Source organism: Tarenaya hassleriana, unplaced genomic scaffold (assembly GCF_000463585.1).
Source record: "Tarenaya hassleriana unplaced genomic scaffold, ASM46358v1 Cleome39, whole genome shotgun sequence".
Taxonomy (NCBI): Eukaryota; Viridiplantae; Streptophyta; class Magnoliopsida; order Brassicales; family Cleomaceae; genus Tarenaya; species Tarenaya hassleriana.
The window spans coordinates 344,865-365,600 of record NW_010966822.1 but is presented as its reverse complement, the minus strand read 5'-3'; the positions used below and the strand labels follow the sequence as shown (position 1 = coordinate 365,600).

The 20,736-nt window shown below is 36.1% G+C and overlaps 3 protein-coding genes across 3 annotated transcripts; 1 reads left to right on the top strand and 2 right to left on the bottom strand.

The window, feature by feature from the left end:
* The first annotated feature begins 3,301 nt into the window (after window positions 1–3,301).
* On the top strand, window positions 3,302–5,234 carry LOC104822909 (cyclic dof factor 5-like). Its single transcript, XM_010554269.2, has 2 exons — window positions 3,302–3,612; window positions 4,081–5,234. Exons 1-2 carry the CDS (start codon window positions 3,451–3,453, stop codon window positions 5,068–5,070), a joined length of 1,152 nt encoding a protein of 383 aa, XP_010552571.1. The 5' UTR covers window positions 3,302–3,450; the 3' UTR covers window positions 5,071–5,234.
* A 2,372-nt stretch (window positions 5,235–7,606) lies between these two features.
* Window positions 7,607–9,196, bottom strand: LOC104822908. Its single transcript, XM_010554268.1, has 3 exons — window positions 8,689–9,196; window positions 8,111–8,578; window positions 7,607–8,013 (listed from the first exon to the last, which is right to left on the bottom strand). The coding sequence occupies exons 1-3, from the start codon at window positions 9,164–9,166 to the stop codon at window positions 7,793–7,795; spliced, it is 1,167 nt and encodes a 388-aa protein (XP_010552570.1). The 5' UTR covers window positions 9,167–9,196; the 3' UTR covers window positions 7,607–7,792.
* A 6,470-nt stretch (window positions 9,197–15,666) lies between these two features.
* LOC104822907 (expansin-A1-like) lies at window positions 15,667–17,542 on the bottom strand. Its single transcript, XM_010554267.1, has 4 exons — window positions 17,440–17,542; window positions 17,196–17,340; window positions 16,587–16,899; window positions 15,667–16,393 (listed from the first exon to the last, which is right to left on the bottom strand). The coding sequence occupies exons 2-4, from the start codon at window positions 17,320–17,322 to the stop codon at window positions 16,087–16,089; spliced, it is 747 nt and encodes a 248-aa protein (XP_010552569.1). The 5' UTR covers window positions 17,323–17,340; window positions 17,440–17,542; the 3' UTR covers window positions 15,667–16,086.
* Window positions 17,543–20,736: the final 3,194 nt, after the last annotated feature.

Below are 20,736 nucleotides of genomic sequence, written 5' to 3'. Positions count from 1 at the left end.
TATATATATATATATATATATCTTTTTTAGGTTGATATCATCGAGTAATATAATAATAGGGGGTGCATGAATTGATAAACGTATACACATCATTGCGAGTTATGAAATTACATTTCTCTTTGGGTATAAAATTGATAAATGGTATTTATCTAAATGTAAGAATTAGGATGAAACTTGCCCGGAGAGAGCAGAGCAGGTGGTTGAAGTGGAGCTCAGTTAATGATTTCATTTGCATAAGCATAATCTCGTTTTATTTATTTAATTTTGCCATATAATTAATCAACAGATCACGACAGCGTGAATTTTTCAATTAAGGGTTAATAAACAATGTATTTGCCAAGATTTGCTTAGGCAAGAGACAAGAAATGGCAATAAAGCGTGTATATGGTTTGACGATGTTTTTCTATCGGCTAAACACTACAAATCAAAATTTGCATGTATATGAAGAATAATAATTAAAAAATTTATTGTAAGAGTAGGCAGAAAGGAACTATTTGTCTACGACCGGTTTCAGAACCTCTCCAATGGAATGTTTTATTCATAAGACGCTTTCAAAACGATATGTCTTTTCATACAGTGTATATACATTTTCATGTATTATAAAATTATAGTATAAAGACGGTAATATTGTAAAACAAAAGAAAAATTGAAAAATTGAAAGGGCGGTCGTTTGTTATAATACATTGGGATTCAGCTAATTTGTATCTTGTAACGTAAACGTAATGAAATGGAGAAGAAAAGAAAAAGGAAACAAAGGGGGAAAAGGAATAAATAAAGGAGAATATATTTATATATATATATATATATATATATATGGAATGATGCTAAAATGGATCGAATGTAGTATGAAAGGAAGAGATGCCTCGTCGATTATTCTTAAAATAATAATAATTATTATTATTATTATTCTTAAAATAATAATAATTATTATTCTCTTTCAAGGGACCCAATTCCAATCGAATTTTGCACAGATCCACATGTTTAAAGGAGACGACTATTTAAAAAAAACTGTATGTATAATTAAATTCACCATTTTAATTTCGAAATAAATAGAGTTAAATTAATCAGTGTGATTCCACTGTCGAATTAAAAGTGACATCATCCTTGTGTCACTTGCTGAACAAAAGATGTAAAACGAGTTAATATTGAGCACAGATACTTTAGATAATTATTACAAGTTTAGGGTTTGCATTGCATTAGATTATAGAAAATCAAAATGACCTAAATTTTATAAGAGAAAATTGATTCGGTAAAATTTATATTTGGTTATTTTGAAGTATGAAACTTAAATATATATGGAACCCGTAACATAACATTCATTAAATATACTTAAAATTTAACTCTAATCTAAATTTGAGTCTTTTTTGGAATAATATTTATATAAATTTTTCCGATTCTCTAAAAAATATAGTTGGATCACCGTAAATTTTCGAATTATAAAAAAAAAACATTCATGAAATACACAAATTACGATCCAAACATTTAGTTCTTGCGTATGGCTGGCTGCATGAATAAACGTGATAGCTATTGGGCCGAATTTTAATGGGCCTTTATGGGCTCACTACTATAGCCTCGTACACCGCAAAAGGCTTCCAGTTTACGGTCCGATTAAAGCTGTCGGCAAGATTTAATACGTCCATTTAGAAAAACGCAGGAAACAAAATGTCAAAATTATATTATAGTGTGTAAGAAGTGTAAATATTCATAAATTTAAGTGTGCTGTCACATCACGTCCCACATTATAAAATTATTTGAATTGTATATCTCTTAATAAATCATGAGAAATTTGGAGGTCAATTGGTTGGTATAATTCAAAAAAATTATTTAAGTCCGAATGAACTTAGAATATATACAAAAAAAAAATCTGATAAAAATTATTCATTCTATCAAATTTTGTTCGCATATTTAATGGTTTTCCCAAACTAACACAATGATGTGTTCATATTCATATTAGTTAAAAGAAAAAAATATGAAATTCGTAAATTATTTGTGGTTATTGTGAATTGGTATTAATGTAGTATCATTGCACTGATCGATCGTGTCTTTTCTTACCTTTACCACAAATAATAATGGATAACCACCATGGCAATTTGCACGACGGAGGGATGACCACTTGTATTTCTAAATAAGCGGGCCAATTCCATAATTATGAAAAAAATAGGGGCATAATAGGAAATAAGAAAAGAATTTTTTAATAATTAATATCAAGAGGATTTGTGGGATTAGAGAAAAAGATATGGTCCAACCTTATCTCTTCCTTGGACACGCCACGTGGCAAACACCAGCCCACTACAACTAACCTCAGAATCTCTTGTTTGCGCGCCACAAAACGCTGGTATGTTGGATACCCTACAGCAGCCCTACACAGAAACTATGTTCTGCTTATGACACGTGTCCAGCGTTCCCTAGTTGCAAGTGAGATTAGCGGCTGGGATCCTTCGCGCCCAAGCAACGGCCCACAAGTGAGATTTTCCAGCTGACGTGGCATGACATGAGGCCCAGGTAGGTCACGTGCCACGTAGTTATACAGCTAGGAATTTTGGCACTGAATGACAGGTTGTGCCTTGTTGGACATATATGCATATATACATATACGTTACACTTACATATATGATTCTTCACACAGACACCATTGATACGTTTGAAATTAAATTGTATTTAACTTTCCGATTTTAAATTTTTTTAATAGAACGCTCGTCTTCCACATGTTTTTCTTGGTGGAGATGGAAAGGGAATAGTTATAGTATATCGCATGGAGAGGTGAACAGGTTAAACGAGCTATTGCATGGTGGGAAAGTTTCGACCTTTTCCATTACTATGATTCATATAATATAGTATTTATTAATATCAACTAATATAATAGCATTTATATCTTATACGCCATTGGGTAAAATTTGTTAAGTAATAGTAATTATTTTATATATCGTTAAATCAATGTAAATTTCAATGGTCATAACAGAATGGTAGTATCAACTATAACTTCTTTTTTTTTTCCCCTGAATTCAACGTTGGTTATACAAACAAAATGGGAATCCAAAATATAAGAAAATAGGGATAAAATAAACAAACAAAAATGAACGAGGATGGCGGGGAAAATCCGACGTGGCAAGAAAGAGGGAGATCCAAGGGAGGCAGAGGAAGAGGGAATCAAAAAGAGCGTGAAAAGATCTGAAAGCCCACTTTGCATCAACATGTGGCTCTCAGGTCACCAGAGGCCCTTATCTCTCTGCTGACGTGTCACCTTCCCCACTTTCTCTCTCCTCCTTCGTACTATCCATCCATTCCTCGTTTCCTCTTCAAAAACCCCCCTTTCCCCCACTCTCCTCTAAGATCCTCCGTTTCTTTCGATTACGCACCCGAAAAAACAAAAACAAAAAAAACCAAAAGGGCAGAAATCGATTTCAGCATCAGTTTTCATTTCTGTCTGTGTCGGGACTCGGGAAAATCACTATGTATGGACATAGAGACACGGCGATAAAGTTGTTTGGGAGGACAATAACATCGTTTCATGATGATCCATTGTCTTCCTCCACTGTTCCCTCTTGTTCTCTCGGCAAGGAGGCTTCTTCCTCTTCCTCGTCCTCTTGTTGTCCCTCGTTTGAACCAGATAAGGTATGTCGTGGGAATCCCTATTGCTTGTTATCCATGGGAGAGATCGGGGTGGTTTCCAATTCCGTGATCGGGCCCAAAACGTTGTTTATCTGCGATTCCGAGAGGTGCCCATTTTTGGGTTGATCGAATCTGTTAAAGGGTCGATCTCGATTTTCCCAAGGGGTTTCAGGGCTTTCCTCCTCCTGTCGTCTGGAATCTGATTCATAGGAAAATTAGCCGTTTTCTAGCTGATCATTACTCCTGGAAACCATGTCCTCGTGGAATCATCAGTTTGTTCTGTTCTCTCCATATTCGCAGGGTTCTGACCATTTTACTGGGTTTTCCCGATTGTGATAGCGGTCATCTGACCATCCTCTCTGTGCTTAGACGAGCAGAATCGATGCGTTTCTTAGTATTATTTCTATGGGAAAAAAAATCTGTTTTTTTGGTCACTGTTGATTCGAATCTTAAGAGTTCTGCAATTCTCAGGTGAAGAAGAAGAAGAAGAAGAAGCCGATTGCAGATGACAACAGCAGCTTCAAATATCCTCTGATGTCACCTGATCTCAACGAGGAGCCAGAAACGGGTTTGGAGAATTCATCGCCAAGAAGCTCAAAGAACAACGGAGATCAGCACAGCGAGGTGACAAGCGAATCACCAGAGAAAACAGCCATGAAGAAACCGGACAAGATCCTGCCATGTCCGAGGTGCAAGAGCACTGACACCAAGTTCTGTTACTACAACAACTACAACGTGAACCAGCCACGTCACTTCTGCAAGAACTGTCAGAGGTACTGGACCGCTGGCGGATCCATGAGGAACGTCCCCGTTGGATCAGGCAGACGCAAGAACAAAGGTTGGGCCTCTTCTCCTCCGAATCAGTACCTTCAGATCGATTCCGACAATAACAAAGGCAACAACTCGGCAACGATTCTCAATTTCGGGTCATCTGGTTTCATGGTGACTGATCCTGGCGAAGACCGTAACGGAGACATGAAGGGAACCGCCGATTCTGCTTCACAGATCGTCAAGAACAACGGTTTTCTTGCTCCGCAAGTAACGTTTCCAGTTCTGCCTCATTGGCCTTATGGATGGAATCCCGCAATTTCCAACTCTAATTTCTACCCTATGCCCTTCTACTGGGGCTGTACAGTTCCGCTGTGGCCTCCAAACACTTCCCAATGTCAAGGGAAAAGAACAAGAGATCAAACTTCACTTGAAACAGACACAAGCTCCAAAGGTACTGACAGGGAGAGAGTTGATGAAATAAGCGAATCCACTAGAAGCTTCGTAAAGTCAAAGTCAGCGATCAGAGTGGAGAAGACGACTGGCCAGGACAAGAACAGTACGGACAAGGGATTGGCTAACAATAGAAGCTTAGTGTCTGAATCATCTATGGCTTTGCAAGCCAACCCTGCTGCCTTGGCTCGATCCCTCAACTTCCACGAGAACAACTCAACTGTAAACGACAGGATCTGACTCTCTCTCTTACATACATAGAGAGACGATTCAAGAACTGATTTATATGTAGATATTTTGTTAGACAATAACTCTGCGAATCATCAATATACCTTAAAGAGATATGGGGTTATTTCATGAATACCCATATGTTGGAACCTTAATCTCAATCCGACATTTCTACTCGTATGTCTCTTAACATTTCATATATATATATATATATACACACACACATACATATACATATATATTGGAAAACCAGAGGGTAGTGTAGAGGATAACTTTGTAATAACCTTGAAATCAGTGTCCTCTTTGGTAGATGAGTTACACAGAAGGTTCAGTATTCGTTCACTATACAAGTGCGTATACGTATTTGGTGTGATGCTCAAGTGGGTCCAATTGAGTTCGAGGGAAAACAAAAGAAAAGCTAAATAAATGAGGGCCACGAATTTTCTTTAGGTAACAAAAAGCCGAAGCATCTTTCTTTGTCAGTCCCAACTTATAAAAAGAATCCAACCATTGGCACTGAACAAAAGCTACAACTGAACACCAATAAAGTTGCTCTTTTTCTTCCCTTTCTTTTCCCATATCTCCACTACCCTTTTCCACTACATATATATACATGTGTGTGTGTATATATACATACATACATACTACATGGACAGGAGTATCATGAAAATAATTACACCCACTTTTATATTTTGCGTTAGTGCCACCCAATGTGATATATATATGTACACAAAATTCAATGGGGTGCGAAACACCATTGACCATTGACCAAGAACGATTTCTCGTGAGCAATGGAAAATAAGAAAGAGATATATTGTAAGAATATGGAATTATTTAAAAGGAACGATGTTAGGTGCAAAGGATATCTGCCAGCTTCCGCCATGGACCTTATACGCAACTATACGTTCATAAAGTGGTTCAGCTTTTGGGAGGAAAAACAAATACAAAGCTTTTTTTTTTATGTCCAAAAGATGAGTTAAATTATAAATAATTTTTTCATTAAATAATACAGATATGCATCATGGATGACATGATACAGATATGCATCATGGATGACATGAAGTCTCGCTCATGGGACCAGGGGAAAAAACAAAAGAAAAAGAAAACTCTCCTTTTTTTTTTCTTTTTCTTTTTGCTCTCCTTTTAGGTTTTTAAGTTTTATTTTTTCAAGTCAACAAATTTTCGTTGTTCCTTACAATTAATTGTTTTTTTAAATAATAACACGTTGAATTAAGTACATTAAGCTATTAAATTTCTCGAAAACTATATTAAATATATAGGATTAAAAAATGATGCGTATTGAATGAAGCATATCATCCATGACATTACCACGTAATTTCTTCTTGGTTCTGAACACGAAAGAGACATGCCTTTATTGGATTAAAATCACCCTTCGGATATTACATTGATCAAAGTATATCATATTTTTAGTTCCCGAAGCGATCATTACATATATAAATGAACAAAATCGTGAGGAAGTCCGCCACCCGTTTAATGGATTGGGGTAGAAGGTCAGCCCAATGGGCCTGCACGAGTGAAGCCCAAACCATTCCAAGAAACCCAAACACTCGAAACGACAGTTCAGAAGCTGCGCTGTTTAGCTGAAACAAAGCCGCAGTGGTTGCAGTTTTGTTTTTCTTTGTTCATATCCATGCGAAACGCAACACGACATAAAGTTTCTGTTCCAAATGGAGAAAAACAGCACGCGAAGCTGTTTCGGAAAAAGGAGGAGAAAAACAAAGAAAACGACTACCTGAATCCCGACACGCTTCATCAAAAAAATTAAAACTTTATCACGATGGGGATTTACATTTGAGCCCCATTTAGTAATATATATATATATATATATATATATATATAACTATTACGTAGTTAACATAAAAAAAGATAAATTTGTTACAGTATGTATAATTAGTATGTGCATGTGTACACGTAAAATGTCATAAATAGAGGATGGTTACGGGGAAAGAGGAAAAGGGCATGTGGGTGACATGAGAATAAGAAGCTTTTCAAAAAATGCAACAAGGAAAGAGGGTACGGTGATAATTCGTTGAACGGTCTCCATCAAAACAATCAACGCATTGTGTGTGTGTGTGTATGTATATATGTATGCGTTTGCATGTGTGTTTGCATGTTTAACTTTCTGTTGCAGAATCTCTGCCTGAATCTTGCAGGCCCATGTAGAATGAATGTTTCCTGCAAAACTCCAAAGTAAAGCAAAGTATTTCTCTGTTTCGGTCTTACTGTCCTATTCTTCTTCCCTCCCTTCAATCCTTTTACGTACCCTTTTCTTAATTTTGTTGTTATTGCATCGAATGGCGAAGTAAAACGCTGTATTTCGAGACATTAATAGTATTAATTGTAACATTATTTGTATTCATGCATGCATATTGATTGCTGTATGATCTTATAATGTTTAGGGCAAAAAAAAAACAGCATTCACGTTCTTAAAAAGATCCGTCATAGGAGACAAAGAAATTTCCAAATAAAGACTTAATTACATGTCATATTATTTTGATACGGTCAATTTGGGAACTAAAAGCCGATATAAACGTAAAAACCTACTAAAACGAGTTTACTCGACGTGGGAACAAAGACAGCGACAATCTACACAGATGACAAGGAACCAGATCTCGTTTTTGTCTCCTAAAGCTCTTGGTTAACTAATTAATCGACTGACATTAACTAATTAAGTGGGAAAAATGGAAAAAGAAAAAGAAAAAGACCACTTGGTTCATGTGTCTCCAACGCCAAGAAAATCAAAGAAAGGTGGTGGTTGGTGGTCGTTACTAATCCTCTCGAACGTGACAGTCTCTCCTGCCTCCATTGAAGCAAAGTTATGGCAAGGACCGTCTTTGAAACCAGTAACAACGTCGTGTGGGATTGTCTGGTCGGAAGTATCCATCATTTGGTTGCCAAACATACCCTCCATCTGAGCTTCATTGCCCTCGCAACCTGAAAATCCATAAAGAATGCGTCAGGAAACCTGAAATTTCTGACACTGTTACAATGAAAACACTGAGCTGCTACAGTGGCATGAACAGGAACGGACCTTGAAAGAGATGTAAAGGCAGCATCAGCGGCTGATGCAGGTCACTTGGGTTGGGGGCATTAACCAAGTGGGTTAAAGGTAAACCACCATGGTTAAACTCAGGAAAAGAAGGGTGAGTGAAGTGGTGAAGCTGCTTCTGCTGTGGCTGAAGATGGTGATGATTATGGTTAAAAGTGCGATTAGGGCTGGGATCAGGATTAGGGATGGGTTTAGGGAGAGGTTTGAGGGTAATCATCTTCCTTCTCCGGTAAGCAGTGGAGTGTTCTCTGTATTTGCGAGCCATGATGACATGCCAATGGTTCTTGACTGCATTGTCAGTTCTTCCAGGGAAGAGCCTCGATATCATTGCCCACTTGTTCCCATATAGCCTATGCGCTTGCATTAATCTCTCCTCTTCTTCCTCTGTAAACGCCCTCCTGTTTATTCTCGGATCCAATTGGTTGAACCATCTCAGTCTGCAGCTCTTCCCTGTCACAACATCATAATTTGAAAATATCAAGAAAAGGTTACATCTTTCACAGATTTAAGATGACCCAGATGGAAAAAAACACAAGTTCTTCCTTGATTGACGGAATTACCAGATCTTCCATGGAGCTTCTCTGCGATAAGGTTCCAGTTTTGTGGTCCGTAGACGGCGACGAGTTCTCTGAGCTTATTATCTTCGGCTGGCTTCCAATGTCCTCTCGAGATATTCGCCTTCGACGATGGCTTTCCGTTTCCATTAATAATATCAGCCTCCTCCTTACCACTAACCTCGCTGTTGTTGTGATCACTGATCTCTCCCTTAATCACCGCATTGTTCAGATTACTCGGACTCTGGTGAAACCCTACTTCGAAATTGCTTCGGTTGAAGAGACGATGATCGTTCTCGATGTTGAAAGGAAGGTCCCATGATCTGGGAGCGTTGATCAGATCCATCCAAGACAGATCTTCGGATAAGACGACGCTGTTACAGCTGAGTTGTCGGTAACGAGATGAGGACGAGTAGTCAGAGGAAGAGGAAACGACGAGTGGTGTGATGGAGAGAGACGCCATGTCAGCATAAACCATCTCCATTAATGGAGAAGGAAAAAAAGTAGTAGACAAAATGAGAGTTAAGAGGAGAACATCGATACATATGCACACACGCGGGCATATATATTGTCTGTATGGTATAAGATTGGCACATTCATGTATACATTGCAAAATGTTACGTATGTCTCTACGTATAAATGTATACATATATCAATCCGTACATATGTCATGACCATATTTCACCACTTAGAGAGAGAGGGAGAGTATAAGTGGATAACCATCCATCCTCACCCCGTTTTGATTCAACTGCATGCATACTATATTTTTAAAAAAATATATATATAAACCAAGTTCTTAATTTCTTTCAAATTTTTTGTATTTTCATTGGCAGTTTGCTTCGAAATTCATACCCACCAATGCGCAAACTGTATTACGGATCATATATATGATCATAGGATAACATTTTTTTTATTAAAAAGAACTAAGTTACGTGTGACAATGCCCTCGATTCATTTATATTTCTAACATCAGATGCGATTTGACTATGACTGAAAATCGTGATTTTATCTAAAGAACGGTAAGAGGTGAAGGCGCAAAATTGGGAGTGAACAAAACGTATGTTTTTTCGCACGTGTGAGAAGAGCATGACAGATGAATGTTGAATCTGTCTTAATCTCCAGCTCTCGGTCTTCTATAGAAGACAAAAGGTCATGTTATTTACGCGACGTGTACTCACTGTACTGAATCTCTCTCTCTCTCTCTCTCTCTCTCTCTCTCTCTCTCTCTCTCTCTCTCTCTCTCTAGAGAGAGAGAGAGATTTTGGGGTGTTGTGTTACACACATCTGTTAACACTAGGAAGCATAGTTTGTGTCAGAGAGAAAACAGAAAATAGAGATGAAAGACCTTTTAGTCTTCCCTTTCTTTCATGGTCCTTTTTTTAAAAAACTTAAATTATAATTGCAAAAAAAAAAAAGAGTTAAAAATAAACAAACTTGTCATTGAATTGGACTCTCTCTTCTGAAGTTCAAAGTTCTAACACAACCACCATTTTATTTTTCTCTCTTACCACATTACTTTCTGTCTTTTGCCTGAAAACCCCACTTTTTTCTTGTTAATACCCAACTCCCCCTCTTGTTTCTCTTTTGACTTTTTTGTCCCTTCATTACAGACCCTCGGTCTCAAATGGCGGGTCCTTATCTTATAAAAAGCGGAGAGATTCCAAAGTTTCTGAGTGGCTTCATATAGTACATGATATACAATATTTCGAAATAGACGATCGTGGCTAATCTCTAAGGGTTATATATATAATTTTTTTTAACATTTTATGTATATGTTGTTAAATTTAGAGATTAGAAATGGGCGTCTCGGTATTCGGTTCGTGAATGGTTGGGTTCGATTCTTTTGGGTTTTATAAAAATATGTATCAATCGGTCAATATTTTATATTCGGTTTCGATTTTTTTTCAGTTTGGTTCTAGTTTTTATTAAAAAGGTAGATCTTTCTTAGGTTTTTTAGGGTTTTTTAAAAAATCGGTTGGGTTCGATTTGATTTCAAAAAATTCGGTTTTCAAAAAAATATAATTTGAGAATTTTGAACAGTTCGATTTTGGAAAAATATCACTTTTTTGTTTTCGATACAGTCTGGTTAATAGAAATCGTATTGAAATGCCAACCTCTATTGATACTATTGTGGTAACGTAACGACAAAGCGGAAAACTCATTTACGTTAAATGATGTTTGATTTCAAATGGCAAGACAATGAATTTTTTCCAAGATTTTATGATTATTTTTGCCAATTTATAAATAAGCTGTGGCCTTAAAACTTACGTGTGCATGTAAACTTGTATACACATACATACGTATATGTCTACATATGCATAAGCTAGTCAAATGAAATTAAATAATTTGGTAAGACTGGTACCTTATAATAGATGGTTTCTTATTTGACCAGAAACCCAAATGGCAGACGTTACAATAAATATGATATATATATATATATATGAATCAGAAGAGGGCAGCAGAGCAGAGGTGTGGATCCAACTGCTAAGATTAACTGAACACGATATATATATATAAGAAAATTTTATAAAATGATTTTTTTGTGAAAATGGGAAAACACAAACCCTTCTCAGAAGACTAACAACAACTCACTGACAATTCCACGTTGAGCAGGTGGGCGAGCATCAGATTCAGACATCCACTTTTGTCTGAATCCAATATAACCCCATTTGGTTTTATAATGATATAATATAAAAATTGTACTATATAAACTAAAAAATCTACTTAATTCTTCCATGAAATGAAGAGTAAGAAATTATTCAAATCATAAAAATGTAAATAAATAAAAAATCCACGTGAACCCTTCACTGACGACGGAAAGAATGATACGAAAGGTCTTTATAATTACGATGAGAAAATAAATCTCAAAAGTAATATAAAATACAACAGGAAAACGTTCACAGTTCCATAAAGAAACAAGAAAGTGAAAGAACTTTCCATGCGAAATGTAAAGGTTGTGAAACATTCTGGATACACAGTAGACACAACACAAAGGATATTTAAAAAAAAAATAAAAAGAAAAAATGTTACAAAAATAAATAAATAAATGGTCGTATCCATAAAACAAAACAGTTCGGTCTTTCGCGGCCTCACTGTGCATTGAATGAAGGAGAGATGGAAATGACACGGTCCAATGTCATATCCATCACCGCATGCACCAAGAAATTTGTATTTACGCTCTACTTTGATGTGATTAGGTCACCCTAGATATTGTTGGTATATAATAATATCCTCGACTGACATCGAGATGTAATCTATGTAATGGATGTGATTAGGGAATTATTGCATTTTAATGGAAATTACTGTTAGGGTTTGGTACGTCCATAGTGAATGCTATTTTTTGTTTGACATGTAAATTGTAATAAATTACAATGGCCATCCTTCGAGTAATAAGTAAAGATTACGACCATAATAGTAGTTATGATGTGATTTTTAACGTGGCTGGCGATCCACGTAGTTTGGAATGCGACCAAAACGAACTTCGGATGTATATATTTTTTTTTATTTGAAGGAGTGGAGAAAGCAGCAATTATGGAGGTGAGACACGATGGGACATGTGATGCCGTATGCATAAAATATAATTAAAACCATATTTAAACTTGGTACGGCGTTATATTTATTATGAAAATTTGAATTCGGTACAAGAGAAGGACAATAATGAAGAAGTGAAGCCAAAGATTTTGAAGGGTACTTAAGGAATGTGACATATGGCATGGGCCATGAGGCAAATAGCAAAGGCTAGTCCACGAGATTCTGTTAGGTCTGTTCCCTCCCATAAGGACCATATATTATACATATATATAAAGACAAATGTGTACAACAAGTAATGGAAGGTCTCGTCCCACACCCTCAACAGATGTCTCTAACCCTACCCATATGTCTTCAGTACCCGACGATATGTCAAACTATACCATGCCAACCACTCGCTGTTATCATATTATTTTCATTATTGTTCCTCTCTACGCTTTGGCATGCATCATGATGATGCGAGCTATTGTACAACTTAAATTTCATACACATTACGTTTCGAGAAGGAAATATTTCATAACTAAGTTATGTGATTATGGTAACCAACAAAAAAAGGAAATACAAAACGGGATTTCTGTATCCTTATTTAGTGAAATAAATAGAAACTATATATGCATCCATATATGTACATCTAGATCAATTTTGTCAATGACGAAGTAACAGGTTTCGATTAGGGATGGAAAAAATCCGAATTTCGACATATCCATGGATCAGGTATCTAAAGCTTTGAATAGACGTAAAATAACATATAAGATCGGATAATAATATTAGAATATCTAAATTTCGAGTTTAGGTTTGGATAATAGTTATTGTCTCGTGTGTGTATATATATATATATGTAGAATACAAAAATACCCTTTAAAGTTTAGGGTTTAAATATATTTATGAATATATTTTTATTTATATAGTTTTTTAAAATGGTTATTTAACTCATTATCAACACATTTTTCTCTTTTATTTATAATTTAATAGCTGTTATATTTTTTATTTTAATGATTATATATAGATATTGTTGGAAAGATTTATATCGTAGATTTTGAATTTATTTTGGATAAAATTACATTCTAAATTGATTTGGAATGAATTTGAATATGTATATATATATAAGTGAATTTTAAAAATTGATCAAACTAATTGAAAATATTCGGATTTGGATATCGTGGATACCCGATAATTGACTCGTGGATTTTTGAGTTTGGATATCCAATTTCATAGGTACGAATTCGGACAATGAATTATGCCATCCGAGACATTCAAATTCGGATATCTTGAAAATTTCGCATTCGTGACCCATACCGACCCCTAGTTTCGATTACCTCATTCTAGACACATATAGTCGAGACATGAAGCATGAAGATTGGTCTAGTTTGTTACACAAGGACATGATAAAAAGAAAAATATTTTGTTAGTATTATGAAGGATAAAAGAAAAAAAGGGGACAAGACCTACAAGTAATGCATATAGGAGATGTGAATCTCTTAACTTCAGGAAATGTCAGAAACCTAATCCAAAGACCCACTTCTTAATGTTTGGAGGACACTTACCTGCCCATGCTTAATTGTCTCCTTTTCCTCTATATTCAAACGCACAACAAAAAAGGTTTTTTTTTATATATAAAAATAGATTAATTAAATGTAACAATGACCATATAAATTTGATCCATTATCTATATATATATGGATGTAGAAACACAGAAAAAAAAAATCATGTTTTATAGCAATGATGAATTTCACGAGGATTTGACAAAGTAGAAAACTTTGCGAAGGGACACGCAATAAGACATCAGCCTCCGAAAATGTGAAACATTTAGACAAAGCAACAGTTCTCGAGACTGAAAGCAATCAGAATGTATGATGTCTGCTACAGATCATATAACATACATACATACGTATATATATGCATATATCATTCAAGAAAGAAAGAAGCAACCCATCTCAACAGGCCCTTTCGTAGGGTAGGCTATAAGCCTCTGATTCATCCAGATGGTCATGGGTTTGATGAAAAAAAATTGTGTTTCTCCAAGGACACATTACACTATTTACAGTAAATATAGGCGCAGAGATTGAATGCCGAATAGTTTCAAGACTGAAAACCCCACCAAATTTAGTCATGAAATTTGAAGGCTTTTATTTTATTTTTACCTGAAAAATAAAAACGAAATTCTCCCAAAAAAGGAGCTAAATGATTAAACAAGACAAATGTAGGGCTCAAAGTGAAAAAGCAGTTTGTACAGCTTGTAAAAGTGAAGCAGTGCACCTATTCTATTACACTTGGAGTTGATAGGCTTGGTTAGTGATGGAATGGAATCACCTCTTTCTCTCACCTCATTAAAAATAAATATAATTTCCCATATCTAAACGTATAAAAAAGGGGATATTTCTTATTCTTCTTGGATATGTCTTAAAAGAAAATATTCAAAACATAATTAATGACCTTGCGTTATAAGACATTGAATTTTGGACGATGGTGGGCCGCTTGTGGTTATAAATTTGAAACGTACCTTCAAAATAAAAATGTCAGATCATCCAAATTTTGCACTACAGGTGAAAACATTCACCCATTGTGGGAATTTCAATGTTTTGCATGCACAAACTATTTACATTCACATGCTTGTTCGTAGTGCATTAATTATTTTGGTCACGGTTGAACAATAGCCCCTACTGTTCAATTATGCGTTGTTTTGGTCTTCCTATATCTCGTTGCATGGGGAACACGCACTTTCAGCCCCACCATTCATGAATCATCATAACTCCTCAACTGATAGAAACCCTAATTATAATAACATTCCTAATTAATTCGTCCTTTTTGTTAAACTATCTGTCTATTTCTTGACGTGATATTATCTTTTCGGTGTCAATTTATAAAACACCATTTTTTTTATTATAGGTGTTAGCGTTTTTGTACGTACGTGTATTACTCATCTGTATAACGAATTTCATTTACTCTCGATATTCATCTCAGTTTGCTCATCTCCTCCTACCTTATTAATAATAATAATAATAATATATAGATAGCCATCATTTTGATAATTGTCAAAACACAGGAACTGAGCGATCAAGCGAGTTAGCGACTCATTTTGATACTTGCTAAACACGGGAACTGAGCGACTCGTTTTGGGCAACTCTCTAATTTTATTTTGAGCACTGGCCCAATTAAATTGACTCCAATTCATTCACTCAAGGCCCAAGAACCGAATCATATTATTAGCCCCAACTTGTCCTTAAACGCGTCGTTCAGAAGCAGGCTTTCACTGATGGGCTCTCAAATGGGCTTCATAGAGGCCCATTTTGTTAAGTCCGACCCGAATGTTAAGTGGGACCCAGTAGTGACATTTTTTTTTTTTGCACGGAATTGGAAACGCCCTTGTAAGAAAACAGTCGGGGAATTCAGGGAAAAAAAGGTATGCAATGAATTTTCAATTTTCATTACTTGAAAAAAACGAAACTTATGACATAGTAGTAAAGTAAAGGTTTATTAATAAAATTGGGTAATACAAAATAAAACATACAGTGTATAATGATGCTATCACTGAGATTTCACCAAACCCTATGGAATACTTTAACTAACTTTTTTTTATTCTTTACCAAAAAAAAAAAAAAAAAAAACTTTTTTTTATTCTCAACTTATTAGATAAAAAAAAAACCAGAACGGTCCCAGGAGATGACGTCATCAGAAGCCTGCCGTAAAACTAAGCGGCCCAAAGGGACACGTCATTCATCGTCGGTGACCTGTACTTTGCACGAGAACTAAAGTTACTAATATACCCCTCCACGCTACTCGTTCACTTTTTTGCCATCTTAATTCATACATATGTTTTATTAAAACTCGAGAGAGATGAGCAAGGTAATGACAATTACGAAGATGCCCTCTTCCCCATCAGCCTAACTGAGCACCGGTGAAGGTCTGGCCGAAGGACCAGCCGGAGGGAGCGACGTTGGAGGAGACGACGGATCGGCCGTCACTGGTGGTGACTTTGAAGGACAGAGACTGCCCGTTGAGGTAAGAGTTGCTCTGCCAGTTCTGTCCCCAGTTCCTCGACATCGGCTGCCATCCTGTCCGAGATCCCTTTATCGCCACTGCGTTCACGTCTCCGGCGCCGGCGACGTTTGTGATGAGTACGAGATTGAAGTAAGAGTGCCCATTGATCGTGAACCTTATCCCTCCCCTCCTCATGCATGGAACTCTGCAACCAAACAAGAACAAAACAACAGAATGAGGCTCCTGTTAATTGATCGATCAAACCAAGAGTTCTGTTGTGGGCTTTAGCTAAAGAAACATATAACCAAGCGGCCGAGTAAATTTCTGCGAAGACAGCAAGATTTCTCGAACCAAAATCCTATATTTTTGGCAAATTCAATCGTGGGAAGAGAGCATACCTTCGGTAAGAAACAGGGACAATACCAGCTCTGTACTGAGCAATGCGCTGAAAGACAGGCTGGGAGAGATCAAAGTGTTGCTGGGGAGGATTGCACCATCCACCGGCGTTGTTGGGTAAAGCGTTGTTTGGAGGGCAGAAGTTAGTGGCTGTGACCACTACGGAGCCAGGGAGACACCATTTAGGATCACTCACGCACTTTATCTCGAAACACGCCCCACAGCTCATCCCGTTGTTGAACAGAGCCGTGCTTAGCGCCGCCGTGTTCATCCCGTATCCTTGGCTGTACAGATTGCCGTACCCACACGCCCCGCCTGATGGAAACAGATTTTGATTAAAGAACGGAAATCTCCAAATGCGTTTTCTTGGTTTCGCTTAGATTGTTCATTTACAGTGGTTTTGTCCATATGGATGGGTTTCATTTACAGTGTTTTTGTTCGTTTGTTCGTTACATTTCCTCTCATAAAGGGCAAATGTTTATCGGATTCCGTTATAATACTTGCAAGATTAAGTTGAAGAAATGGTGGTAAAATGGGCAATTGAGGGAATCTTATTGGGGGAAACATAAAGGTGGAAACTTTTTTTTGTGTGGGTGAAGAAGAAAGTCTACCCATTGTGCCGGAAGCATCACCGCCGCCGTAGAAAGTGGCGTGGGCGTTGACCCAACCGCCGCCGCCATTCACACCGGAGGCCATTACTCCGACCACACCCAAAACCAAGAACCCAACATAACCCATGTTTTCTCTGTCTTGTTCCTGCACATTCATATTGAGTTTGCAAAGACAGGCCTTTTAATGTTACGTTTATGCAAGAATTGCCAAAGGAAATGAGAGAGATAGAGAGAGAGAGAGTACTTGGAAAATCTCTGCTTTCCTTTCAGAGCGAAACGTAGAGTGAGAAAAGTAAGATGCTTTTGCTTTTGGTGAGATGGGAAACGAGGAGGGAACGAGGACTCGAATTTATAGAAACTTTGGTAAGAAGGCAGGCATTAATTTACGTTGTTGCCACTGCCGCAACCAATTTACGCTTCTTTTTATATAATAGGGAACATCTTTTCTTTTTTATGTTTATTAGTACTAATGTTAATATTTAATTACATTTTTTTTACATTTGTCTTGTCGGGACAAAAAAAAAAAAAAAACCCGATGAGGGTATTAACATTGGCAAATGGAGAAAGCAAACAGAGAGAGACAAGGCTTCTGTCCTTCAAAACCGTGTGGGCTTTTCACACGCCTTCGAGCTTATTTAAAAAAAATTTACCAATTTCGACATTAAAATAAATAAAATCTTAAAACCGTATTGAATTGAAAAATATGTATTGTTCTGATCCGAACTGTCTAAAATTCCCGAATGATATTATTTTTAGAAAACTGAAATTTTCGGAATCTAACCAAAATCGAACTTTAAAAAAATCTGAAAAACCGAAAAAGTTCTTAAAAATATCTAAAATTTTCTTAATAAAAACCAAAATCGAACCGAATAAGATATAATAACCGATTGGTATATATTTTTGTAAAATCGAAAGAATGAACCCAATCATTCTCGAACTGAACCCGAACCGAATACCGAAACGTCCACACCTAAAATGTACACAATTAAAAGCTTATAACTAGGTGAAATTTAAGTTTAACCGAAATAATATTAATGTCCGTCGCTTGGTATTTTATCGGGTTGGAATATTTTGACCATATTTTCCTTTGCGCATCGAGAAAACAAATTGTTGATATGCGTTGAATTTAATGTGGTCAAGAACCGCAAACGCAGAAATCTACGGCTAGTTCCCGTAACCTCAGCACAAAACATGGCTTTCAAAAGATCCGTACACGGACCGACCGTCGGTTTTGATTTCTTTTATTTCTGAATTGAATTCGATTGATTTAAAAATTAAAAAAAAATTCTTACGTCTCATCTATAATTTTTTTTTATCGAGACTCCCGATAGACAAAAATAATGTAGTTTAATAAATGAATAGATAAAATAATGTGAAACTGAGACAGAGAGATATGACTGCCGCAAGTGGTTGAAAGACACCGTTTGAAACCAAAGCTGTAATGATGGGGGAGGGGAGCAGAAGAATCGAACTGATCCTTTTGAATCTTTTTTTTTTTTTACTATTTTATCTACAAATGATTAGATAACCACCAAATAATCATTGGATACTCTTTTTTTTTTTTGTTAAAGATTCAATCCAGATGCAGTTTCACACGTGTTCATGGACATAGGATATATACAATATGGAGTATAATATAAACTTCTTCGTCCAACCCCCAAATCCTAAATAATGACAGATTCAATTCTAACCACCTATTTTGATATAATTGAGCTTGTAGATGATATTATATATATATATATATATATAGGTAGATATCATAGTATGATTTTTCTATTTCGAATCAAATAAATATGATTAATTGTTCTTATTAATTTGCCAGCAGATAATTTTTTACTGTTTGATTAATGATATATATCCCAATAACATGCTCGATTCATACAGTTGGGATTCAAACATATACGCATGTAGATACAAAAATAGATCACTTGTCCGAAAAACTTGAATCTGCAATGTTCTCACTTCCACGAACATATATAATAACAAAATGGTTTGTAGCTAAAGTGAATCACATGAAAATCACAGGATTAACAAAAGCCGTGATGCTATTGGCACTCGAAATTAAGGGATGTGTGACCAAAGACTACAAAAAAAAAAAAACCAAAAATCTTCTAGTTTGTAACAAAGTTCACGATTATTGATAATCGAATAAGTTTAAGTAGATAATTTAATTTTGTAATAAAAATTTTAATTCCTATTCTAAAGGGCATTCCCATTGCACAAAACATCCCGTTAACCAAGATATGAGAAAGAATCTCTTGAAATAGTATTGAAAATTGTAAAGAGTTTTAGTTTGCATGAATTTTAGAAACAACTCTTGAAACATAATTTACAAACCTTACCTTATAGATTATTTTGTAAGAACTGCTTCTAAAATTCATACAAACTATAAAAACTCCATTACAAAATATTTTACCATATTATTTAACGTTACGAACGAAAGCGATTTCCAGTGTTTTTATTAAATTATAGTAAGCTATAGTTGATTTTCGGACATGGCTTTTCGTCTGTCTCTTTCCCCCGGATTTCCGTCACCGTCTCCTATTTTGTTTTCGCTACTGTCCCTTCTTTTGTTTTTTTCCCCTGGCCCGAAAGTCTTACGTACGGAGGGTTTATCCGTTTAATTTCTTGAGATATTAGAGAATATTTATCCTGTATACAAGATATACACACATATATACATGTTTATAGAATTATATACCCTTGAAAAAAATAAATATACACATCTATATATATATATATATATATTCACATGAATACACGAAAGTTGTATGGCATATCAATGACAAAGCGCGCGTGAACGATGTAGATGGTGTGACCTGTGAGTACTCACGTACACTTGTCTTTCATGAACACGCATATGAATTGACAGCCAAGATCATTCATCCAAGGAAGGAATATATACACACACATATATGTATATATGTATACACTACATTGAATATGTACTACTACATACACGTCAATCCAACTAAGAAAGTTGACGGTGACAAAAAAAACAAATGTACGACCAAAATGATAAGAACCTCTCGAAGAATCGAGCCTTCGAAATTTTTACATAGTGTTAATCAGATTTCCAATGCGGTAAAAATGCTCTTATACACAAACAGACACACACACATATATATACATATGTGTGTATATGTATATTCCTGTAATATACGACAGTCACTTTCTACATGCACATGTTTGTCTGCTTGTGTATGTATATACATCTCTCTCTTGAGAGTGATTTTAGGTTTCATTTGTTTAGCAATAAATTCGATTCGATTAATTGCAAAACAAAAAAGAGATCACTGAGGGTAAAACGGTAAATTTAGGAGGAGGCCAGCAAGCGAAAACAGATGCTCTTAGGTTAAATACCGGCATCCCATACCCCGACTTGATGACATGCTCGATGAGCTAAGCGGAGCCCTGATCTTTTCAAAGATCGACCTTAAGAGTGGCTACCACCAAGTTAGGATGAAAGAAGGCGATGAATGGAAAACCGCCTTCAAGACCAAACAAGGTCTTTATGAGTGGCTCGTTATGCCATTCGGGC

Coding starts and splice junctions, on each gene's coding strand:
- LOC104822909 (XM_010554269.2), top strand. CDS start 3,451: ATGTATGGACATAGAGACACGGCGATAAAGTTGTTTGGGAGGACAATA. Junction 3,613..4,080: donor CCTCGTTTGAACCAGATAAG/GTATGTCGTGGG, acceptor TGCAATTCTCAG/GTGAAGAAGAAGAAGAAGAA.
- LOC104822908 (XM_010554268.1), bottom strand. CDS start 9,166: ATGGAGATGGTTTATGCTGACATGGCGTCTCTCTCCATCACACCACTC. Junction 8,579..8,688: donor GAAGCTCCATGGAAGATCTG/GTAATTCCGTCA, acceptor ATGTTGTGACAG/GGAAGAGCTGCAGACTGAGA. Junction 8,014..8,110: donor GCCTTTACATCTCTTTCAAG/GTCCGTTCCTGT, acceptor ATGGATTTTCAG/GTTGCGAGGGCAATGAAGCT.
- LOC104822907 (XM_010554267.1), bottom strand. CDS start 17,322: ATGGGTTATGTTGGGTTCTTGGTTTTGGGTGTGGTCGGAGTAATGGCC. Junction 16,900..17,195: donor TGATGCTTCCGGCACAATGG/GTAGACTTTCTT, acceptor TGTTTCCATCAG/GCGGGGCGTGTGGGTACGGC. Junction 16,394..16,586: donor GTCCCTGTTTCTTACCGAAG/GTATGCTCTCTT, acceptor GTTTGGTTGCAG/AGTTCCATGCATGAGGAGGG.